General features: G+C 37.8%; 1 protein-coding gene across 4 annotated transcripts; it reads left to right on the plus strand.

Annotated features, from left to right (window-relative positions):
* Positions 1-746: 746 nt before the first annotated feature.
* Positions 747-25,272, plus strand: rab11fip5a (RAB11 family interacting protein 5a (class I)). 4 transcript variants are annotated; one of them, XM_046872173.1, is made up of 6 exons: positions 747-3,341; positions 12,801-13,312; positions 13,600-14,344; positions 17,847-20,249; positions 22,610-22,739; positions 22,953-25,272. In XM_046872173.1, exons 2-6 carry the CDS (start codon positions 12,898-12,900, stop codon positions 23,208-23,210), a joined length of 3,951 nt encoding a protein of 1,316 aa, XP_046728129.1. In that variant the 5' UTR covers positions 747-3,341; positions 12,801-12,897; the 3' UTR covers positions 23,211-25,272. The 4 variants fall into 4 exon arrangements, with proteins under 4 accessions (XP_046728129.1, XP_046728138.1, XP_046728121.1 ...); XM_046872182.1 differs by lacking the exon at positions 747-3,341 and adding an exon at positions 3,354-3,551; XM_046872165.1 differs by lacking the exon at positions 747-3,341 and adding an exon at positions 3,558-4,502.
* The last annotated feature ends 441 nt before the right edge of the window (positions 25,273-25,713 follow it).

The raw sequence follows: 25,713 nt of genomic DNA on the forward strand, positions 1-25,713 counted from the left end.
AGATTCGGATATCTAAGGTCCACACTGGCCAAGATGCATATGTGCATCAGTCACAAAAAAGTGAGGGTAACAGGCTTCAACAACATATGCTAAAATTTCACAATCTGCTTTAGGTTAAAAACTGTTTAAAAAAAACAACAAAAAAAAAAAACGCTGAAGCTCTGCAACAGGGAGAGTGTGGATTTAAGCTTTATTGAACTAAAGCTGTAACTCAGTGTCGGCAAAACGGTACTTTACTGAACTCCATAAAGATAAACATAATTTCAAATACAATTAAAATATTTTATTTCAATGAAAATTATGTGAATTAAGTTCGAAAAAAGACTGATCCCTGAAACATTACCCAAGGAGTTTTGATTTACCAAACCATTTGGATCTGTCCATGTGAGTTTACTTGATGCAGTGAAAAATAGACTTCACTTTATACATTTGCAAAATGTATAGAAATAATATGGGTCGTTTTTATTCATTTTGAAAGCATTTAAATGTTTTTGTACAACAATGAACAATTAATTTGGCCCAGAATGGAGCCAGTTTTCAGACATACTTTAAGTAGTCATCTTGTATGAATTATATATATATATATATATATATATATATATATATATATATATATATATATATATACACACACACACACACACACATACAATGATAAGCAATTAAATTAAAACCGCTAACTTCAAAGTGAATAATGTTGATTATCTTGTGGCACCGGTCAGGGGATATAAAGAATTTGGCAGCGAGTGAATAGTCCGCAAATTTGATGTGTAAAAAATAGGAAAAATTAACAAATGTAAAGGACATTTTGATAAAAGCCAAGTTATGTTAGATAGAAGCAAACAAAGCAGATCTTGTGGAGTGATATGCAGTGGACAGTACCTACAAAAAGTGATCCAAGGAAGGACAACTTGAAAACTAGTGACAAAGTCATTGATGCAACAGCTAGCCAGTCTGGTTTGACCCTATAGAGCAGCTACTGTAGCACAAACTTTTAAAATTGTTAATGCTGTCTCTGATTAAAAACAAAGTGCTAGAATACACAGTGTATCACAGCTTCATGCTGTGCAACTGCAAACTGGGCAGATTGCCCATGATGACTTCTGTCCACCACAAAACACGTGGGCCCTTGAGCATCAGAACTGGATCATGAAACAATGGAGGAATGTACCCTGTTCTGATAATCATATTTTCTTTAAAATGTAATGGCTGGGTGCATGTTTATTGCATACCTAGGAGAAAGATGGAACCAGAAAACTATGGGAAAAAGTCTAGTAGTGTGATACTCTGGGGAATAATCTGCAAAAACCTTGGGTCCTAGCATTTAGGTGGATTTTGCTTTAACATGTGCCACCTCTCTAATAGCAGTGGTTTCTTTCAGCAGGATAAGGCACCCTGACTCAATGTAAAAATTGTTCAGGAAATGCTGTGGGAAACATGACAAAAGAGATCAAGGTGTTGATTCAGCCATTCCCTAGTCAATCTGAGTATGTGTGGGATATGCTGGACAAACATCTCTGATTCATTGAGGCTCTACGTCAGAACTTAAGCAATATGGTGTCTTTTAGCGCCAGATGTAGCACAGTTCTTGTAAGAATAGAGCTGTTCTGATGGCACAAGGGGGACCTACACAATATGAGGCAGGTTATTTCAATATTATGGCTGTTATTACATTAATGAACCTTTAATCTTATTTCAAACAAAGGTCCAGTATTATTATATTGTTAGTTCTTATTATGTTGTCAACCTTTGTACATGTGCATGCTTGAATGGCAGCAAACATATCAGTGACAGCCGCTTAAGGCCTGTGAATAAGAGTTGATTAGGTCAATGAGTGTGTGCATGTGTGTTTGTGTAAGAGTGTGGAATTTCATTATGTAGTGCAGCGCTGTGGTTTTGATCCCTGATTAGAGATCTAATTACCTAGTTTAGACTGTAAGTAGTCTATTTGCACTTTGGTGCTGGAACTGAACCATGTTTGGATTAGTGTGTGCATATGTATAAATGAATGTGTGTTTGCAAATCCTCTCTGTCAGGTGGAGAAATGTGTGGTCTGGTTCTCAAGTGACAAGGTTAATTTAAACTCTAATAATAGGCTTTTGGATGTCAGCTTGCATTTTGTATCTCTGTGTGTTTGGACCATAATGTGCATCACCCGTGGGAAAATTGTGACACCAAAACGTGTATTAGAAAGAGAATATATGGTTCATTTAACTGGCATTTATTATGCAACAGCTGTGGATGATATGGATCTCAAATAATGAGTGGATGAAGGGAGGACATATCATCTCTAAGAATAGCTTCTGTTAATTGGGAGTAAATCAAGGACACTCACTGGGGATTCAGACCTTTCTATTAAATTAAGGCCATTAAAGAGATGAGTAGAATTACTGAGATTAGCATGATGGATGCCTTTATATACATTTTTTTCTCAACTGTTAAATGAATTCTTTTTTTTTGGCAATACTTCTGCTTATAATTAAGAGTTTTGTATATAGAGGTTAACAAATGTGTGTCAGTATTTGCATTATATTTTTCTGTTTTTTCCCCACCAAATATTCAGTACAATAGTAAATAAAATAAAGGTTTCCACAAAAAGACAACAATTTCTGTAAAACAAACAAATAAATAAATATGGAATTAAAAGGCAGCAAATATTTTTTCTAATCATAACTCTGTGAGGGTTTCTTCAGATGCTGCTAATGCCTACGTATTTTACTGTACATAATTTTAGAAATAAAACGAATGCACATTTAAAAGTTTGTGTACTAGAAGAAAAAAAGTAAAAATAAATAAATAAATAAAAAGCAGTATAGAAAATCTTATTTTTTACCTCAATATTTGGTTTAAATGTTGTTCTAATTTTGGTCAAATTGTGTGGCAAAATTTAATGTTTAAATGGAATAGGGAAAAATACTTTCCAAAAAGAAATATAACAGTCTAAGTCATATACAAATATTCAATGTCTTTCTCCAAGCCATGGGCGCTGGACGCTTAACACAAGTTTGCATACCGGTCCATCCAGGAGGAAAAAGAAACACGTGTATTTTATCCACAAATTATAACCCTTTAATATCTCTATTCAAAAATAAAAAAATAATGTGCATACAGTGAGTTCATGTATTCTCTATTGATTTCAAAATTGATATGATCTTCCAACGTGCTGTTTTCATGAGTCGTAAAATCTGCCCCTAGCCACGCCCGGGATCTTTGATGATGATGATGATGATGAGCACCTAATTACCCTCAGATGATGATGATATAGGCGCTGTGGGCTTCAGCTTTCTCTGAAACATTCTGGGTCTTTGTGCAGTCAGGGCCTGTCTCTGGCTTTTTCACAGGTAAGGTGGTGGTGTATTTCATCCAAAAGTTGGCCCCTTTTCACTAAACTACAAAGTGTCTCTTTACTGCCATCTGGAACAGCATGTCATTATTAGGCATAATAAGGGAATTCCTGTACAGGACCTCAACCGGTGTAGCCATTTTGAATGATTAAGCGCTGAAAAGGAGAGGGGGGGTGTTAGACTACTCAGCCAACAGCGCATCTAATGGTAATTATAAATTAAATCTAAAATCTTGCATCCCTTCGCAGGATATGACCGGATTATCACGAATTAAAGATTACTAACCAAACCGGGTTCATACTAAAAACTAAAAGAAATAACGGCATACTACTCTAACATACTGTGTAGTAAGGTAGTGCTGCTGAGGACCGATCAGCGCAGAGCTTTCCGGTACTTCCTCGTTTAGCGGGAGGATGAAGCAGTGACGTCGGCGGACTGATTCGGTGGCAACAGCGCCGCAAAGGCGAGAACCCTCGGCCGTGCTGGAGCGTGATACACCGCGGAACACGCGCACACACAAAAACGCCGGGGGGAAACGTGATTCATAGATTTTATTCGAGGTAGACGGTCTCATACCGTGTAGCAGGCGTGTACCCGCTGACGGAAATCATGCAGCGGCGGGGAATAAGCTGCTGAGAGCTTTGGATGACGGTCTCTCTGCAGCAGCGCAGTACTCGGGCTTCACACGACGGTGCTTAGACTGTGGGTTTTTCTTTTTCTTTTTTTCAACGTCACCGTCCGTCTCGCGGTCTATGTCCCGGTGCCGCAAACACGCGCGCCCATGGCCTCGGTAAACAGGGACGAGGAGCAGCGATGGGTGCCGACGCACGTGCAGGTACTGGTGATCCGCGCCCGCGGGCTCCGCGCCAAGGGCAAGCACGGCACCAGCGACGCTTACGCCGTGGTGCAACTCGGCAAGGAGAAGTACTCGACGTGTGTGATGGAGAAAACCACGGAGCCCGAGTGGGGCGAGGAGTGCTCGTTCGAGCTGCAGCCTGGCGTCCTGGAGGAAGGGGGCCGAGACGCGCTCCCGGCGGGCACCTGCGACCTCACCTTCACGGTCATGCACCGCGCGCTCATCGGCCTGGATGTGTTCCTCGGCCAGAGCGTGATCGCGGTGGACAAGGTGTTCCGTGAGCGCGCATGCATGAGAAACGAGTAGGTTTATCTGCCTTCAGATTGGCTGCTGGGTTATTTGATTTGTTTACTTAAGTAGCACCAGTAGTTTTGTCTTCCTGCACACGTACACAAATGCCTGTAAGTTTGTCTTATGGACATTATAGCCGGTATCTGGTTTTCTGTTCATGTGAAAAGAGCGATCTAGCTTATAGAGGGAGAGGGGGGAAGAGAGAGAGAGAGAGAGAGAGAGAGAGTGCTGCAATCCACTCCGCAGTCACGCCCTCCTTCATACAGCACGCAGAGGGAGGATTGTGAAGGAGGCCTAATGATGGTTACTGATACCACCTGAGTGGCATTGTGCTGTGGTCAATGTAGTGTATTTTATTCTAAACGTGTTTTACAGAATATTTATCAGCCTCAAGGTCACCGTATACATAGACCTCTTACAGACTCCGAGACTAGACTTTTGTTTCCTGTTTCAAATGTGAAAATGAACATCCTGTTCTCACAGAACTCATGTTTTCTCTTCCTATAAATGTAAGCTAACTTTAAGCCTACAAAGGCAGTCTTCATCAGTGATGTAGTTTAGTCTGTAATGGAAACACTAAATGATAAGTAAAATTCACAAATTATAAGCCTGGATGGCATTGAGTCTTCTACATGTGACCAGTGGTCATGTGATGTCTTATGTGGTGACTTTTCTCAAAGGTTTTGTGTGCAAAGACAGAGAACCAATACTGCTAAGAACATACACCACTGGAATGATCCTCCTCGTGTATTTTTGTTGAATATCTGGTTTTGGGTCCAAACACCAATTATCTATTCTATTGCTTGTTATTCTTCAGTACATTGCACAGTTAACCTCTGTCATAGGTACAGGTAGATGAAAAATCTTCGTGGTATATAGTAACTTGGCAGAAAAACCTTTGTTGTACTCCACGTATACCATTCCTGTTCTAACTAATGAAGGTGTAACTGTGTACGAGCATTTACTAAAGATTAGAGCTGGGTGTGTTGAATGTTCAGGAATGAGGCTGGGCACAGTTGAACTAAATATTATAAAATGCTACCGTGCAAGGTGTTCTTTGTCCATGCTAGTCATGCAGTAAAATTCCAATGAGTAACTAGCTTCATAATTATAAATATTTAATCAATTTTAAATGTACCACATGAAAAGATCAGTTTTAAATCAGTGTTTGACCATTTACAGTTGCAGTATTTGTCCAAATTTGTGGTCTTGTAAACCTTTTAATTATTACATTTCTAGCAATATTTAGAAGTGTAAAATGGTTAACTTGAAATTTTGAAGTTGCTGTGATACGAACTGTAACCTCGAATATCATTTGAAATAATGGTCATATTGAACCACATTTGAAAGATAATGCTTGTGTGAACATACAGGCTGTCCAGTTACATATAGCAAGCATATAGCAAACTAATGTAGGTAATATTTAATGCTGTTATCTGATATTAGTTACATATAAGTTTCTTGCAGGACTGTACCTAAACATTGACATGTCTTAGAATATGGCAAGATAAGACTAGTGATGATGTAAGGCTTTTCTTTTTAAGACTCTGAATATATACAAACCCCTTAAGGGTAAACTTTTTTTCCCCCTCTTCTGGCTTACCACTTTGAGCAACCTTTGCAATACTCTGCAGCCTTTACAATGTGTAAATATTACCTGTTTGTTAACTGGCTACAGCAGCTATCTAAGCACAACGTGGAGCAGCCTTAACTGTAGATCACTGACTTATACACTATATAAGTAACACGTGAACTCGCATTTATGCAGTCAGCTAGTCATTGGCACAGTGCATAAACTCGTACAGATACAGGGCAAGAGCTTTAGTTAATATGATCTGTGACTTAGAGACTGTGCCATGGTTGTTGGTGCAGATCAGTACTGCTGATCTCCTTGTATTTTCACACAGTGGTCTGCACAGAATGATGAAGGGGAAAAAAAACATTTTCTAAACATAGGATAAGAAACCCTCCTACAGACCGAAACACCTGGTCTGACTTGTCTAAGCTGCAGCATGTCTATTGTAAATAAGCACTCTTTATAGCTGTGGTGAACAGTGAAGTGTTTTGCAGAACACATCAGCACATCCAACTTTCAGGTGGCTGAGCTACAGCAGCAGAAGACCACATCAAATCCCAAAGCTTTAAATCAAGAATCTGGACAATTTTTTTTTAAATTGGCCAGTTAAATATTTTTTTTCTAATTTTCTTATTACTGCCTCAAAAAAGAATTTTCTTGCTTGACTAGAATCTAGTGTGGTGGTCAAGGTTTAGATTTTTATCCATGCTTCCCAGCAAAGTTATTTAAGAGATTGAGTTGCTATATCCTTCTTGGCTGCATGAACCAATCTTCATTTTCCTTCTGATCTCTCATATCAACCCCAAGGAACTGTCACTTAGTGTTTTTTGGTTGTTTTACCATTTTGTGTAAATTTGAGACTGTTGTATGTAAAAAATCCCAGGAGATCAGCAGTATCTTAAAAAAAAACTCAAACTAGCCCATCTGGCACCAATAACTATGACATGGTTAAAGTCACAGAGATCAAAATTTCCCTATTTCGATAATTAATTTGAAGATTATCTTAAGCTCTTGATTGCTGTAACTGTATACATATACAGGTGTTCCTAATAAAGTGTATGGTGATTGTATGTGTGATTGTATGTATGATTTATTTAATATGTGGCTTAATTGTCATTGTGGCATTTATAACACCATAAACTTAACCAGAAATGTGATTTTTGGTTTGTTAGGAATATACTTTTGGCTCACTCTAGGTAGCATGGAGAAATAGTATGGAGCAGTAACATTAGACATAATGGGCTGAATTTGTTATGTTGAATATGAACTGATTTATTTGTCATTTATTCATTAATTTATTTTACACAACAAAATCTATTTAAAAAAATCCTATATAGAATGCTTCTTACTCTTACCACTAAATGTGTGGAAATTAACTCAAGACTGAAAAGTTGTACAGTAGATAGTACATGTCAAAACATTTACTTATTTACGCTGTTAAACAATGCATATTTATAATGCCATAGATGTGATTTGAAAAGTTTGCTTTACACTTGGAATTTCAGCTCTGTAAACGTTTGGTTTAAGGAATTACATGGGTCTCACCAAATCCTAATCAGCTGTGTCATGCATGCCCCTAGTAATTTACAGGTCACTAATATTCAGAAAGATATACATGCGAATGCAGCAGGCAGCAGCGGTTCTTAAACTTTTGTTAATTATTTGGTTTGGCTTATGCAAATCATTACATGCAGCTTTGCTAACGCCTTGATAAAAGATCCCTAGTGATTATTACTTTGTGTGTGAATGCATATGTAGGTGGAAATAAGTGTGTTTCCTGAGACAACTTTTAATTCTCACCACTTCCTTTGCATGTCTATGAAATAGGAAATCAAATTAGTTGGTCAATAAGACAGGGCCCCGAGAAAAATAATTTAACACAGTCTGTGAAGTGTGTGTGTGTGTGTGTGTGTGTGTGTGTGTGTGTGTGTGGTTTTTTATTTTATTTTTTTTCTTTCTTTTTACAGAATGTTTACTGTGACTCTGTGCATCACTCTTGTTAATACAGTATGCTTTCAAATACAAGATGCATCTAGATACTGTTTTTTGCTGTCATTGTTTTAACATGCCATGTTATTTCTTATAGGTTCTCAGACATTGACTGTGTTGTTAATTGTCCAAGTACTTGCAAGAAGGAATAGCATGGTGTCTTGCACATTGGCACAGCAATTTGTGCAAAGCAGTGTCCACACACTTTGGTAAAATAACAAATGCCATAATTTAAAAAATCAACGCATAGGGGTTAAAGGCATTATATAAACAGTTTCTTGGCTTTTGAGGTGTAGTTTCATATTTGTCACATAAATGTTCGTAATGTTTAACACAATTGGGTTGAGTCTGTTTGTGGATGTTTAAAAAGGAAATGAAGTGAGCATCTCAGCAAAATTTGGCAGACAGAAGATTTGCTACCTAGGACAATAAAAACCTTCATCCTAGTGCTATTAGGTCAGACTCTAAGATCACCTTTTTCTTTGTGTGTGTGTGTGTGTGTGTGTGTGTGTGTGTGTGTGTGTGTGTGTGTGTGTGTGTGTGTGTGTGAGAGAGAGAAACATTTGAGTATGGATATAGATGGTGCTGAAGTTAGTGACGTTTGGTTTCATTGCATACAATAAGAGAAATATAAGCATCATTATATTATTTTGGCTAAAGGTGCAGGATGAGAATGATTAAGTCCACTCTTCAGATGTAGCCAGGTTTAGGATCTACACTTATAATAAATGTTTGTGTCTGTGAAAACATAAGGAAAGAGAGTGGGTATAAAAGGAAGTAAAGCCTTGCTAGACATTATCTTTTATGAATTGGTTTACTTTAGTGTGTGTGTGTGTGTGTGTGTGTGTGTGTGTGTGTGTGTGTGTGTGTCATAAAGTAAACCTATATATGCTAAACCCAGCTCTGTGTGGGTGGGGGGTGGGTGTGAGCGACAGTGACCATAATGGGTTATGTGTTCATTGGTGCAGACATGCAGCTGTGAGCAGAAAGAAAATATTGCAGCATTTTCCTGCAGCATGGTGATCCAAATCTCTGGGCTCATTACACAATGAAAGTAATGTTATGTCTGTGCATGCATGTATGAGATCAATACTGCTGATGAGAGCAAGTTTCTGATGCAGGGCATGTCAACAGCATTTTGTTTTGTGGGTTTGTGTACATAGCTAGACACACAATGAGTCATTATAACACAAGTTGCCCCAAGTAAGATAAGACTGAGGCAATTTTACACAGGTGCATATACAGTAGTGTAAAAAGTGTTTGACCACGTCCTGATTTCTTATTTTTTTGCATGTTTGTCACACTTGTTTCAGATCAAACTAATTAAAATATTAGTAAAAGATAACAAGTGAACACAACATGCAGTTTTTAATTGAAGGTTTTCATAATTACATGGTCCTGTGTGAAAGTGTTTGCCCCCTAAACATAACTGGTTTGGCCACCTTTAGTAGCAATAACTGCAATCAAGCATTTGCGATAACTTGCAATGAGTGTGTTACAGCGCTGTGGAGGAATTTTGGTCCACTCTTCTAAGCAGAATTGTTGTTATTCAGCCACATTGGAAGGTTTTTAAGCATGAACCACATACCACAGCATCTCAATAGGATTCAGGTCAGGACTTTGACTAGGCCACTCCAAAGTCTTCATGTTGTTTTTCTTCAGCCATTTAGAGGTGGACTTTATGGTGTGTTTTGGCTCATTGTCCTGCTGCAAAACCCAAGTTCGCTTCAGCTTGAGGTCACGAACAGATGGCTGGACATCCTCCTTCAGGACTTTTTGGTAAACAGCTGAATTCATGGTTCCATTTATCACAGCCAGTTTTCCAGGTCCTGAAGCAGCAAAACAGCCCCAGACCATCACAGTACCACCACCATATTTTACTGTTGGTATGATGTTCTTTTTCTGAAATACAGTGTTACTTTTATGGTAGACGTAATGGGAGACACACCTTCCAAAAAGTTCAACTTTTGTTTCGTCAGTTCCGAGTATTTTCCCAAAAGTCTTGGGCATCATAAAAATGTTTTCTGGCAAAACCTAGATGAGCCTTTATGTTCTTCTTGCTAAGCTACGGTTTTCATCTTGGAACTCTGTCATGCAGACCGTTTTTACACTGACCTTAACTGAGGCCTGAAACCTGCAGTTCTTTGGATGTTGTTGTGGGGTCTTTTGTGACCTCTTAGACGAGTCATCGCTGGGCTATTAGGGTAATTTTGGTCGGTCGGCCACTCGTGGGAAGGTTCTCACTGTTCCAAATTGTTGCCATTTGTGAATAATGGCTCTTACTGTGGTTCGCTTGAGTCCCAACGCTTTAGAAATGGATTTATATCCTTGTCCAGACTGATAGATCTCAATTACTATCTTTCTCATTTGTGTCTACATTTCTTTGGATCTCTGCATGATGTCTTTTGAGGATCTTTTGGTCTACTTCACTTTTGTCAGGCAGGTTCCATTTAAGAGATTTCTTGATTGCAAACAGGTGTGGCAGTAATCAGGCCTGGGTGTGGATAGAGAAATTCGAGTGTGATAAACCAGTTTTAACAAAGGTGCAAACACTTTTTCATACAGGGCCATGTAGTTTTAGATTTTGTTTTCCCTCAATAATATAAACCTTCATTTTAAAAACTGCATGTTGTGTTCACTTATCTTTTACTAATATTTCAATTAGTTTGATCTGAAACAAAGTGTGACAAACATGCAAAGAAATCAGGAAATCAAACACTTTTTCACACCACTGTACACTATGCCCTTTTGCCCACAGATATGTACAAAGCAAAATTACCTTTTAATTGGCAGGGTAAAGAAGGCATGCATAACAAAGCCACTTAAGTTATAGCGATCAATGTATAAAGGAATTGTAGCTTGTCTGTTTATAAAGTAATTTCTTGCTACATCCATGTGAACATGTTTAATGGTTAACTGCAAAAATTAATGATGAATAAAATCTTGTGAATGCTACTAATTTGTCATAAAAACGGTGTATAACATTACATTAGTTTATTTATAACCCAATATTGACTTTAGTAAATAATTTTTTTTTTTTTATGTTAGATCATGTTAGATTTGGTATAAAAAATGCATTTGCAAACTGTTGTATGAGGTAACTTAACTATCCACTAACAAATATAGATCACTGTAAGGGAGTTTTATTGATTTATTTTCTGTGGCTGCATAGGGCCGTATTTATTTAGACAAATTATTTAAAACAAGTTGGTTCATATAAAGAAGTGACTGTCATTTTGGATGAAACACGGATGAAATCTTTTAAATGGCATGTAAGGACCATTAAAATGCTGGTTGTTAATTGTTCTGAGTTTTAGTGATCTACTTGCCTTTTGTGCAGATCTAAAGATTTCTGAGCATTACTATTGTATAACATTGTGACCCATGTGCAAGTGAAAACTAATCACTTAGCTTTCAGCTCAGCTAGGCCAGGTTTTTTTTATATTTTCTTCCATAGTCCTCTTATGTCTCACTTGAATAATTGTGGCTTCAGGGTCTGTTATTATAAAATATTTGTGCCTCTGGCCCAGGGCCCTGCATTAGTTTAGCTCTGATAAAAGTAGTTATTAACAAGTGTTAAATGTTATAAGAAGAAAGTGATCTAGATCGTCCACTAATGAGGTCTGAAATTCCCATGGTATCGTGTAAGTACTTTGTTTTTTATATATATATATATATATATATATATATATATATATATATATATATATATATATATATATATATATATTCTGTAATTTGTATGATTTAAGGGGAAATGCTGTTCTGTAGCAAGTCAGTAAAAGTTAAAATATTTAAGATAAGTATGTAATGCTTCCAAACTGAATCATCACCTTTGGTAATGTGATTTACAATCTAGCTCTTTTAATGTGCATAATCAGTTTTTTTCTATTGTGTATTGAGCAAATGGGGTATTTTGTAATAAAATTACACTTTTTAGCCATATACTGCCTAGTACCCATTACCTGTTTGAGAACAGTATACAAACATATATGGCAGTTAAATTAAGAAAAAGGGAAATTGTGCATATACATACATACGTACGTGTGTATATGTATGTGTATATGTATGTATGTATATATATATATATATATATATATATATATATATATATATATATATATATATATATAATAATAATATAAATATTAATATATTAATAATAATATAAATATTACACACACACACACCAATAACAGGCTGTTCATTTTGCATGTAGGCCTTCAGTGATGTCCTACCTGAATCAGTCCACCTCTTAATACCATCATTAAGACTCTATGGCTATACCATCAATATTTGCAGAAATGCAGTATAACGAAGAACTGCATCACAGACCTGTATCTCATGCAGTAAGAGTGAGTGGCATTACTAAAGCAAGAAGCCCCAATTAACACAATTCAACAACTCCTTTCACTGCAGCCACAGGTGCACTGCTATCTACACTCGCTGTTTATTTCTGCTGACCGTATGGCAATATTTGATGTGACTGCTTAAATCTGATTGAATAGAAACTTCAGCATAACATTGCAGCAGCAGCACACCCAAGAGAAATGGTATTAAATGAGAATCGACGATTAGGAATAACTAAATACATATTCATAAACCAAACAATACAAAATGTAAATCAGTGATTCTGATGGCATTTAGGCCAGCAGAGAGAGGCCTTGCTGGCCATGACAGCTTGCCACATATATGCCTGCGTGTGTGTAAGTTCAATCGATTAAGCTATCTCTCTTTCCCCCAGGTGGTACAAGCTTAATTCTAAAACTGGCAAAAAGGAGAAAGAAAGAGGGGAGCTTCAGCTAACTGTGCAGTTCACTCGCCATAATCTGACAGCCAGCATGTATGACCTCTCTTTGAAGGACAAACCTCGGTCAGCCTTCATCAGGCTGCGTGAGCGCATGCGTGCCCGGAAGCATGGTGGGGATGAAGAGTCTTCCTCGGCCGTCGTGCCTGGGGGTTACGGGACGTTAACGCGCACGCGAAGCCGTCTGCCAAGTGATGGTGGTGGTGAAGAAGACTATGAGGATGATGAAGGAGGGGAGTTGAGAAGGAGTAAAATGAGGAGTTATTTTCTCCATGGACGGTTACGCAAGTCTTCTGACACGCGCTCTAGCACGTCTTTAGGTTCGGAAAGCAGCGAGTCGTCTTCTAGGGGGGGCAGCCTAAGTCCAACTGCTGGCATCAGTGTAGTGGTCTCTGACCTCTCCAATTCGCCAAGTAACAGCAGCAACCTGACTGCAGACAACAGCCCAGGTACATGTAACCTGTTCTCTATTCAATGTTTAAGGTTAATTATTATTCTTTTCCAAAGCTAAATCAGACCCTAAATATAATTAACAAAAAATTAGGTGGTAAAAATAAAGTTTTTAAAAATGATCTAGAATATTTCTGATCAGCCAAAGCAATCTTTTACTTTTATTTTTATGTCTTCTTGTTCCTTGTAGATATTTAGTAATACATATAGACAGACAAGAACACATTAACATCACATTAACGTTCTGTGGTCTTTAATTCCCTTCCCTTTTTTTTCTTTCTCTCAGAGCACACAGTAGCTCCCTCACCACTAGTCTCACCTGTCAAAAGTGTGTTTGATGAGGTGTGTGACCTTAGCATCTCAGTGCCTCATTCCTTGACCACTGACATTGATGCCCCCATTCTCCTGCCCTCTGTATGTGTTAATGGAAATCCAGTGGAAACCTCTCCTCTAACTCACCAACCCCCCTCACTGGTACTACAACAGCCAAGGCTACAGATAGAGACCCAACAAGAATCACAGCAAACTCCTCAGTCAAGCCCACCAGAGAAAAGCAAATCTACTCAGGCCCAAACAGCCCAGCACTCAGAAATCAAACCTCAATCCAGTTTAGAGTTTCAGATTCAGCAGCCTAAAGTGGAATCTAAATCTAAGCCTGACGTGCAGTTCCCTGCATTAGGGCTGCTGCAGAAGGGGTCTGCACTCTCTCTGTCGTTGCAGAACCTCTCTCGGCATAAAGAGAAACAGCAGGGCGGCGGGCCTGTAGATGGCCGTCGCTGGTCTTTTGACAAACCAGGAGAGGAGGAGAAGGCGGCCATTGCTGCTGCACTGGAGCATGCTGGGCTGATTGCCGATGAACCAGTGATTGAGAAGGTTGCGTCTGTAAGTGAGAGAGATGTTCAGGGCAAGAAGAAGCGAAGCTTGTTCTCTCATGCACGAGGAGAAAAAGAGGAAAGTGGTCCTGTTCAGCCAGCTGCAGAGGGAAGACACAGAGGCTGGTTCAGCTCTAAGGACCCATACAGTAAACCAAGGTAAAACCATGTTTATTATTGACTGATTTTATTATAAAACGTGTATAAATGTGTTCTCATTTGTGCTGACACTTATTTCAACATAGCCAGATTAGATCATAGCACATTTTGTGTCTCTTGCATTTTCTCTTTGCTCCCCAACTATACATTTGTCCACAGCACCTGCTTTGGCTGTTTGATTCCTTTTAGTAGGCTCCTAAAGATGATCAACAGATATAAATGTATGGCAGTGTGTGTGTTTAGTGCAACTATCTTCTTTTGATTCAGGTTACTGTTAACAAAATTGGTAAAGATGCTAATGTTTGAGGAATGATGATGCATGCACTTTTTTTTTACTTATTATAAAAAAAATTCAAATAATTTTTATTACTTTTTCTGAGATTGATGCATAACTGTCGGAACTGTTGTGATGCATCTCTTGTCCTTGAATGTCAAGATATTTACTAGTTAATCTGTATACACTGATTTTGTACAGTGTTTGAATTTAGTGACGACTGCTGCTAGAATTCATAGAACCTTTCATATTTTTCACTGTAAAGTAAAAATGAAATGAAGGTGCCCTAACTGTCCACCGATATGATTGTGATGCATTGTTTTATTCACTGCCCTGGTTCACATTTCTACTGCAGTCACCTTTTTCCTTTTATATTACATTGTCTCAATGCTACTTGGCTCTGCTGCTCTCACTCTTTCTCTGATATGGTTGGATGATCATTATGGTGTGTCCTAACTCTGCACTGCTTGCAGTCTGCAGTGCTGCAAGATAAAGCATGTGTGGTATGATTTAATTTACTTTTACTCATTCCAGGTACACATACTGTGTAGTTGTTTTAAATGAGGTTTTTACAGATGATTGTACCCTGACTCTGTTCTGCACTGACCTTAACTGAAAGCATTGTAGCCTTCAGTGATTTCATTTTAAGATTACTTATTAAAATACAAACTCAAATAGCTAATCTGTTATTAATTCTAACCTGGTTTAATGAGTTATATGAGCAGGTATTTGGCCATAAAGTGTTTTGTAAAACAAACTGCCCTTTCCTATTATTGATAATGAATAGTGGCTGTTTGTTGTATCTAAATGATACAATTATTTTTGTCACTCATTAAAGGGATAAAAAAATATAATGTAAAACAATTGAATTACACCATGTCACTTATAAGCTGCTTTTGGAAGGATCATTCACGTTTTTCAATTTTATGTTGCAGCCTGATATTACAATCATTCAAATTGCTATTTTGTTCTCATTTATCTACATCCAATATGCCATAATAACAAACTGAAAACATACATGTAAAAAAGCTTATTTGAATCACATTTACATGAGTATTCATGCCCTTTGCAACATCACCTGAAAATGAGCTCAGGTGCCTCACATTTTTTTTCTTGATCATTGCCGAGATGTTTCTACACCTTGACTGGATTTGATCAAAGTTTGTTGATGACATGATTTGGAAAGGCACACACCTCTTTATAGAAGGCCTCACAGCTGACGATAAATATCCAAGCAAAACTAAGCCATTAGTTCGAAGGAACTGCCTGCAAAGCTCAGAGACATGATTGCCGCAAGGCACAAATCTGGGGAAGGGTACAAAAAGGTTCTGCTGCACTGAAGATTCCCAAGAACACAGTGGTCTCCATATATATCAAATGGAAGAAGTGTAGCACAACCAGGACTCTTTCAAGAGCTCTTAGCCCAGCCAAATTGAGCATTCAGGAAAGAAGGGTCTTGGTAAGAGTAGTAACCAAGAAGCCAATCGTTACTCTGACTGAGCTCCAGAAGGACAATCAACACTGCAGCCCTTCACTAAACTGGACTTTAAGGGCAGAGTGGCTAGATAGAAGGTTCTCCTCGGTGCAAAACTGTGAATGCATAAAAGAAACCTGAAAAAGAGATGAATGTTAAGTAAACTGGTGATTCTATTTTCTCCTTTCAAAATAAATAAAGGAGCTTGGCTTTAAGGAGTCTTGACGTGGAAAAAAAAACATTCTAACCAATAATTAATTTAAATAAAAATGTAATTCTAATTAACAATATTCAAACAAATCTATATAATTGCTCCTTTACACTGTGTGAAACAAGATTCTCTGGTCTGATTAAACCACAAATTAACCATTTTGGCCCTCAATTCTAAACATTCTGTCTGGAGGAAAATTGGCACCACTCATCACATGCCTAAAACCATCCAAAAAGTAATCATGCTGTGTTTTCTTTCTCTCTGTGGCAGGGACTTGGTACAGAGAAAAAGAACAGATAGATCCCATTCAACAGTTTTCAGGTCCTTAGTCTGGGCAGAAGGTTTACCTTCCAACATAACAACCCTAAGCATACAGCTTCATCAGCTACACAGGAGTGGCTTGGGGACAACGACTTTAACCCTATTATACATCTCTGGAAAGATCTGAAAAAGGTGCTCTAACTGAGTAAAGGGTCTAAATATTTATGTATACAATGGTTTAATTAATTAGTTTATTTTTTTATTTAGACATTTCTAGAATTCTGTTTTCACTAATCGGTTACTGAGTGTAGAATAATGAGAAAATAAATTCTATTTGAAAGATTGTAGTATCCGAATATGGTTACATTTTCATTTCTATGTCCTGCTACTCAAGATGAATAAAATTACCAAGTAACAGGGTCTAAGACTTACTGATATGCAACCAATCAGCCAGGATTTAAGTAAAATTTCCACCATGGCCTTACTCAGAAAACAAATTATAAGGACGGATGTTTTGTGGAAGCCTGACCATAAGATTAGTATGTGCTTTTTGACAATTTCATTTCACACTAACCTGCACTCATCTGGGAAGATGTTTCACTAGATTTTAGAGTGTGATAGTGGAGAATTGTGCTCATTCAATCACAAGGGTGTTGAAGTCAGGCACTGATCTCTGGGGAGGAGACATGGGGTGCAGTAAGATTGAAATAATCCTAAGTGTTCATTTAAGGCCAGAGCTCTGTTCCAGATCACTCAAGATCGTCGACTTCAACCCATGCAAACCATATTTTCATGGAGCTTGCTTTGTGAACAGGTGCATTGTCGTTCTGGAACAGGTCTAGTGAAGTGAAAATGTAATAATACCCCATCTAAAGGAATCCTATACAATTGTGTGCCTTCAAGATAGATATATGGCTAAAAAAGTCAGGTGTTCCAAAACTTGTCCATTTAGTCTATATTGCTGAATGTATAGTTCACACAAATACTGCAGGCAATTGAGAGATTTAATTTTGTGTCTAATAGGGTGACTGTGTGTGCCTTTTATTCACAGCCAGCTGGTTGCTCCACAGACAGACTTCCCAGCCAGCAGAGCCTGTCCCCTTTTATCCTTGTGCCCTACTGACTTTTCAGAGGATATGCCTTACCAACACACTAACCCCTTCACTTCCACATCATTCATCTCTCCGGCTAACCCTTTCTTTTCACTACTTAAGCAGAATCCATTTTTCCAGGAGCTGCATACTGTTACTCCTTTAACACCTGCTTTGCCCTTTCTCTGTAGCTCATCCATCTATCAACCTGAAGTGCCTGCATCCAGACCAAGAAGCCACACCCCTCCTTTACACTTAGATGAAGCTGGAAATGCAAAAGGAGCCCTAATGGATGGATCATCAGATAATCTAACCAGTTCTTTTTGCAGAACTAATGTGTCTGGTGACTCTTACAAATATACTCAGTGGGATGATTTCATTGATGGTCGACTAAAGCTAAACTCGAAGATTAATAGTCAGATGTTGAATGTGCTTCCTTCTTGCTCAATTGAACCAACAAATCCAACTCCCACTTGTGCTGAAGGTGACCTTCAATCTCATGTTGAAGCTGAAGCTAAATTTGTACGCTGTAGTATGCAGAAGGTTGATCTCTGCGAGTTTGTTTCTCGGGATGCTTTAGAATCCGAAATTGACTCCTCATTGCCTCAAAACTCAAGCATAGAGTTCTCTGAACTCAATGCTTTAGCATGCCCTTACCCTACACTTCCAGAATTTACAATTAATAATGATAAATTCAGCGCAGTCTCATTTTTCCAAAAGAATACATCAAATGCAATGCCTGTGTCATCTGTGACACTTGAACCCTCAGCACCCAATTCTGAATCACCTGGATATTTAGCCCGGGGTGAAAAGTCTGAAGACAAAACTAGAAAATCTATGTCTTCTGAGAGGCAAACGGATGATGATGACGCTAAAGGGTCTGTTGAAATCCAGAATACATCTCTGTTTTACAGTAATTTTGATATTCTGGAAGAACTTTCCATTGTGGCACCTGAATCTTCAAGCAGGAGTTGTAATGTCCCAAAGTGCCTACCAAAAGAACAGAAGAACTTTGAATCGGAAGGTGATCTTGGAACAGGAGATGGAGATTTGGAATTGGTGGCGTCTCCTATTAAAGAAAGAACATGCTTGGATGTCATTCCAGCAACATATACATTAGGGTTGTCTATTCCCTTAGGACCCAGTGCGTCTGTGTTGCAAGGAAAACTGACCATAGAAAAAGATCCTACAGGTAATCCAGTGTGTGAACCACTGAACAAAAGTGAAGTTAATTTTGAAGAGGAAGGTTTTTATCGCAAGAACTTGAATGTTCTTATGGATTCTGCTTCTACTAACTCAAGCAACATGTCACTTGAAAGGGATAAATGCAGTGATTCATCTAGTAATCTATCGAAGGGATTTTTCAAGAATAACAGTTTACCTGAAACTACTGTCCTAAAACACTGTGAGGTGGAGACACCAAAAGGTAACAGAAACATACTATCTTCACCACTGTCTCCCAAGAATGTGCTCTCTGATAGCCTGTATAAGAGTGTAGATTCGGAGCAATACCTAACATGTATGTCACAGCATACTTCTCTTGCTGTATCTCAACTCTCTCCAGTGGCCACTCTGGAAAATTACACATTTCAAGAAGCCAACCTAAAATCCGGTTTAACCCAGGACATTTTGACAACAAATGACTTCTCTCAAAGGATCATATTGAAACTGCAGCAAGACCCAGCTGAGATTTCCCAAAAAGCTTCACCAAAAATGTTGAAATTTACAAAATGTGTTGCTTCCCAGAACACTTTAGAAAAAGAGGTCATAATGGATACTGTTGCAAATGGATCAATACAAAAATACAATCCCCCAATGGACTCTGTTATGAAACAAGATTTGCTACATGAAAGTATGCCTGATGTCTTAGACATGATGCCAAAAGCAGGGGAAAATCTTTTAATGTTAGATTCTCATATGTATAGGGATGATATTTCCTCAGCTCTGCCTCATCGGTTTCACCAAGTGCAATGTTCTGATGCTTTAGAGGACCTGGAGCTTATCACAGATTTTTGTCAGTCACCTGAAAATATGTGCAATTCTGATTTTGCATTCAAGCCAAACTCTAGCATTATTCACGACTTGGTTAAAACAGATTTGCCCCTGGAGAATGTGTTTGTGGCCCAACATGCTGTGACACATTCTGTTGGCACAAGCCCTGTCGCATATCCTGCACCTAGGGAGACTTTCACAAACATGGAATTGTGTCTTGAAGTATCACAACGAATTAAAAATGCACAAGAAACAAGTACAACAGCTTTTGTTTCTCAAGGGGAGTATTTGGACATTGATGTAAACTGGTCTACTAGTCAACCACCACCCCCTGAACCCGCAGTGGTGGGCAGGCAAACTTCAGGGCATGATCAATTGATGAGCTCTCCATTATCTTTGCTTGACCTCTCACCACTTGCTGCATCTACACCGCATGTGGCCGAAGAGATTACTAGTATGCCATTGTTCCCCTTTCCTGTGCCCTCTGTCACAGCAAAATTGCAGCATACTGCACTGGCTACTGACGCTTTTCCAACTTTGCTTGCTGCATCACATAATTCTTTTCCTCAGAAAGAACATCAGGTAGACGGTCATCTAAGCAGGTGAGGTCAAAAGAGGGATATTTGAGATTAACTTAATTTGAGGGTATGTATGAGTGATTCAGCATCTCTGCAGATTCTGTGGAAGATATTTATATTTTAGGGGTGTAACGGTACACAAAATTTACAGTTCGGGGCAAAAACATTTGTGTACAAAAATAGTTACAAATGGAATTCAGAACAATTTAAAATAAAATGCAGATTTGGTTAAATAATATAAATTAATATAGTGCGTTCAAAAAGTCCCTCCACAGTGGTTGCGTAGAGTAGGTAGTGGAGCACATTTTTAAGATGGCGATAAATACATTTGGGAGTTAATTCTCGGAATATTTCAAGCATCATTTTTTATAAATTCTGCTTAATTCAGCATTCCTTTTAACAAATGTTTTCATTCTGTCCATCTGTTATTCATTCACACCCTCAATATGAGAAATTGTCAGGATTTTCTTTTTAAGACAAATTGTTGAAACTGTACATAAAACAAACAAAAAAAGATCCATCTGTCATAAAATTCTTGATTGCAGTAAGTGGCAGCAATTTCGCGCATGCGTCGAACAAAATAGTTTTACTACAAATCATATTGCTGTGCACTAGCCACAGTTACACTGCACTAACCAAAAGCCCTGCAGCAAAACAGTTTGGTACGAATGTGTACAATCACACCCCATAATAATTATTTATATATATATATATATATATATATATATATATATATATATATATATATATATATATATATATATATATATATATATATATAATCTCACAGTACTTTGCAAAGTTTTGGTCAGTTGTTGGAAAAAAATGTATGGTTTGAATTTTCATCAATTAGCAATATACAAAGTAAATGAACAGTATGTAGATTAAAACAAGGTCATTAACTGAAAGCTATACTGCATCAAAGTCTCTACCAGGCAAAGATTTCAAAGCAAAGTGGGGTCCAAGATGTGCTGATCAGGAAAAAGCACAAAGAAATGGACAATGTTGAGGACCATAGACACAGTTGTCAGCTAAGAAAACTTGATGTACCAGATGAAAGACAGATTATGCTTACTTTGCTTTCACATCGGATAATGTCCAGCAGTATCGTCAGCAAAGAACTCAAAACATAGGCACTGGGGGGCAGGAAAAATAGCAGCAGGTACTCTGAACTGATGAGTCAAAACCTGAAATTTGGCTGTAGCAAAAAATCTGTTTGCCAAAGGGTTGGAGAGCAGTAAAATGAGTGTCTGCAGGCAACAGTAAAGGTTTCCTTAAAGTTTGGCGATTAAATTCTGCAAATATGTTCGGATCTGGTTTGGAGATTATTGGTGTCCTCAATGCTGAGAAATACAGACAGATAATTGACCCCAAATATATTCTGCAGGAGGGCAACAACTGCAACATACAGCCAATGTCAACAACTATCCTTACTGTAGAGAAGAACATGGAATCTGCAAAGTAATATTTTGGCCCCCAGAGTTCTGGATTTAATGTCGAGCCTGTCTGGGATTACATGACTGGGTTGGTTCTCAAAGATGTTTTTAACAACCTACCTGCCAATTTTTTCAAAAACTGTACCTAGAAGTGCAAATGTACGTAGAAGAATTAATTGATTGCTGTTTTGCAGGCAGAGGGTAGTCAAACCAAATATTGATTTTATTCATTTAATTTGAATTTCCCTTCTGTTAATTTACTTTGCATTTTGTTATTTGCAAAAAAAGAAACTATTAACACGTTCATTTTTTAAAAGGGTTCTTATTTTACTGCATTTTTTCCCACAAGTGCCTAAACCTTTTGCACAATACTATATATGTATATCATTTTTAATTTTTTTAAACAAAATTACATTAAAAAAACTAATTCAAATTGTGTTCAGGTCTGCATGTAATCTGCACTACTCAAACTTCCTTCCAAATTCTTCTGATTAGTTTAGTGTGAGGATGCACTTTAATCTTATTTTCTTCTGTCTTTCTCATGCATTCAATCAGCACTTTGCTATAGTTTGCTTTAATTAAAGTCTAAATTAGAATATACAATTTCTGGTGTTGTGTTTTTTTTTATTTATTTTTTTTTATTTGTTGTTCTGGAGAATTTAACAATAATTGTGTACTCACTTTTTTCCTTCTTGGTGTAAACACTTCCTCTCTGTTGTTTGCATGCCTTGTTATTTACGGACTCAAAATACACTTTCATTCTCTTGTGGTTTCCACAGTGGTGGGTGCATAGCTGTCTTTTGCCTGGACCTGGGGACAATGTGACTGCTTCATACAACATGCTGCTTTCATTTCGGAGATAGCTAGTAATATGTGGTTTTGGTGGTCTTTCATTACTGTAACTGAGTATTTACAGATCTTTCTTTGTCTTATTTTCGGGTGTTTTAGTCCACATCTAGTGAAGCCTTTGACACCTCCAGATGAGAAGAGATCAGAAGGACGGTCTGTGCTGGAGAAGCTCAAGTCCACCATTCATCCAGGTCGAAGTCATCAAGGAGACCAGGAACCTGACAAGAAGGTATGAATTTATTAATAAATAGCAAGAGGAATACTCTACAACAGGAAATGGACTGCCATTGAACATTTGGAGGGTAAAATCGGTGAAGTGAAAAGTATTTTCCTGTCAGTAAGGGTTTATACAAGCCATTTAAAAAGCTATGGATACTTAGTTACCCAAATACTAATAATAATTTATTAAATGCTGTTTTTTTTTTTTTTCTCAACTTTTCAGCTCTTGGTGGAAGGTGGAGGCTCCTACTACCATCTGAACCACAGTGAACTGGTGTCACTCCTGCTACAAAGGGATGCAGAGCTCCAACATGAGAGGGAAGAGTATGAGCGCAGTGGCCTTCTGCTAGAGAAGCGGGAGATGGAGATAAAGAAGATGAAAGTTTTAATCAAAGATCTAGAGGATTATATTGACACTCTGCTAGTCCGCATTATGGAACAAACACCTGCACTGTTGCAAGTCCGTTCCAAAATAAAATGACCCAGTAGAGTCAGTAAACATTTCACTGTCACTTCACAAATCTTCCACAATCCCTAGGCAGAAGTTGCAACCCTGCACTGCTACTGCAACCATGTAAATGTAGAATGAAACATTATTGTACAGGCACAGGAAAGATTAATATCTAGCATTCTTCGCTGTCTCAAAATACAGTGTCGACCTATTTGAGCCTCCAATATCCCTTGCTCCCACTATTCTAATAAGAATTTCAAAGAAATTTCACATAGTTGCTCACTTTCCCTAAACAAATGTGTGAGGGGCATCTGTCCAGCTAGTTACCAAAGCTGCCTGTCACTTAAAGGAAAGTACGGTCTGGTTTTTGGAAACGTGTGTGAATAGTCTTTGCTGCTTAAAGTAATGCATAAGCCAACTTTTATTTTTTTTTGTTCTTCCATTCCTCGCACATTGATGGGACCCGTCTCATTTAAGCTCATAAAACTATGCTGCTTGAACAGGCTGATTCTATAGACATTGTTAGAGAAAAAAAAATTGCTGCGAACGAAAGCAGAATCGGTCAGTTCACATCTGCTTGTGCCTCATGTCATGTCTTCCGCACTTTACTGAGAAACATAAGGGTAGAGGCACACACTAACATGCTGGCTTCCCAGTCTATGTTCGTCAACCAGTCCCTCTTTCCATTCTGCACGAGCTAACATGCACACATTGCTGCCAGTGCTTTCAGGTGTAACGAACAGGATATATACCGTTCTAACTGCATATATGCCACTCTGGTGAAATGCCAAATGCTGCCTTATCATATGTCTCTGTTCTGTTATTGGTGAAACCATCACTTTTCAGCTATGTACCTTTCTGTGAGTTGTGACTGTAAGGGACTGTGTGTTCAGACCTGATTGCCAACAGACTGTTAGGGTAAATCGGGTAATGTCAAAGGCTATTACTGCCTCAGTGTTGAGCGATGAACAAACAGTACTGTCTATAAGAGAGGTGGATGATTATGGAATACTTAATGTACGAACTTGCTATAATTCAGTGTCCCAGTATTCCCAGTGCAGCCATGGCTCCGGCCTGTGTCAATGTGCCTGCAGTGTTACTCTGATGTTACTCGGATGTTTCCACTATCAGTGTTTTTCACAGTGTAGCACCATCTGTAGTTGTGTGGTAGCGGCCTGTGTAACAGCACTTTTAAGCCACACGTACACTTAATTAAATGGTTCTTCCTCAAAAGCATAAGTACTGAGCGAACACAAATACATGCACATATACACTGCACTAGCTCATTCTCTGAACCTAAGATATTTACAGTATTCATGTGCTACTGTAATTCTTCTAGTCCAGCTAAGCTAGAAAATCAGAGATCTATATATAACATGTAACTTGTCAGAAAACATATAATTAGAATCATTTAAGGTTTTAAATCCTCTATATTGACTTTTGATCTCTAGCTCTTAGGTTGTGCTTGATGTAAAGTGAGTGATTTAGACTGGTATGGTACCGTGTCGTTTGAGTGGACTCGTGGCATATTAATGTCAGTCAGAGACTAAAGTTTACAATTCTTAATAAACCTCTTGTTTTATCTTTGTCCTTATTTAAAGAATATAATATTTATGCTTTGGTTTCTTTCTATTTTTTTTTTACAAATTAATTTGCTGTTCCATTGAAGTTATGTAAAGTTCTATTATCTGTTCTAAACTCACATTTGTGTCACAATTACTTTCTCACTTTTTGCTGTTTATTTTTGTCCTTTTAGGCTTTACCACCTTTTATTTTTAATGCCCTGTTTTGAGAATAAGCTGTTCGATCAATCTATGACGATGTTCTTTGAGATGTTTTCACATTTTCCCCTTAGTCTTTTAATGTACTGTAGAAAGCAATAGTGCCGAGTGCTAGAGAACTGTGAAAAACCAGATGCAGCCTGCAGTCCAGTTAGGAGGTACAAGTGCCCTTGACTTAATGTCATGTTATAGAATGTGTTGGTGGAATGAATATAGAATATTTTAATTGTTAATTTGGTCATTAAAGCTGCATTTCTGTAGCAGAACCTCTGGTAAGTTTGTTTGAAAATAAAAAACATTATTTGTGTTTATTCTGTTCCCACATTGTTGTTCTTGTAATTCAATGAAAAAAATTGCCATTGTCTTTACTTTATTTTAAATAAAATGGGCTATCACACTGCATTATTTAAGTTACTCGGTATATAGTTAGTTACATATCTAGTTGTTTTATTTATTTATATATAATATATAAATGTATCTAATTTTCAATAAAAAAAAAAAAGAATCTCTTCAAAAACCAAGAATCTATAGAGAGGACATGTCCACAAATGCTGACTACTTCATAGGGATCTGGAATGTTTCATTGTTAAATCAAGTCTTTTCTTGAGGTGCTGTTCTTTGAGATGTCCAGGTTGTCTTATGCCTGTCCCTAGATAGCAAATGTTTGCTTGTTTGATTATTGTATTGATAATCATCTTGATCATTGAAAGAGAATATTAAAATCAGCTCTCTGGTTTGTCCTTTTGCATCTC

The sequence above is a fragment of the Silurus meridionalis genome, chromosome 2, assembly GCF_014805685.1.
Source record: "Silurus meridionalis isolate SWU-2019-XX chromosome 2, ASM1480568v1, whole genome shotgun sequence".
In the NCBI taxonomy this organism is placed as follows: domain Eukaryota; kingdom Metazoa; phylum Chordata; class Actinopteri; order Siluriformes; family Siluridae; genus Silurus; species Silurus meridionalis.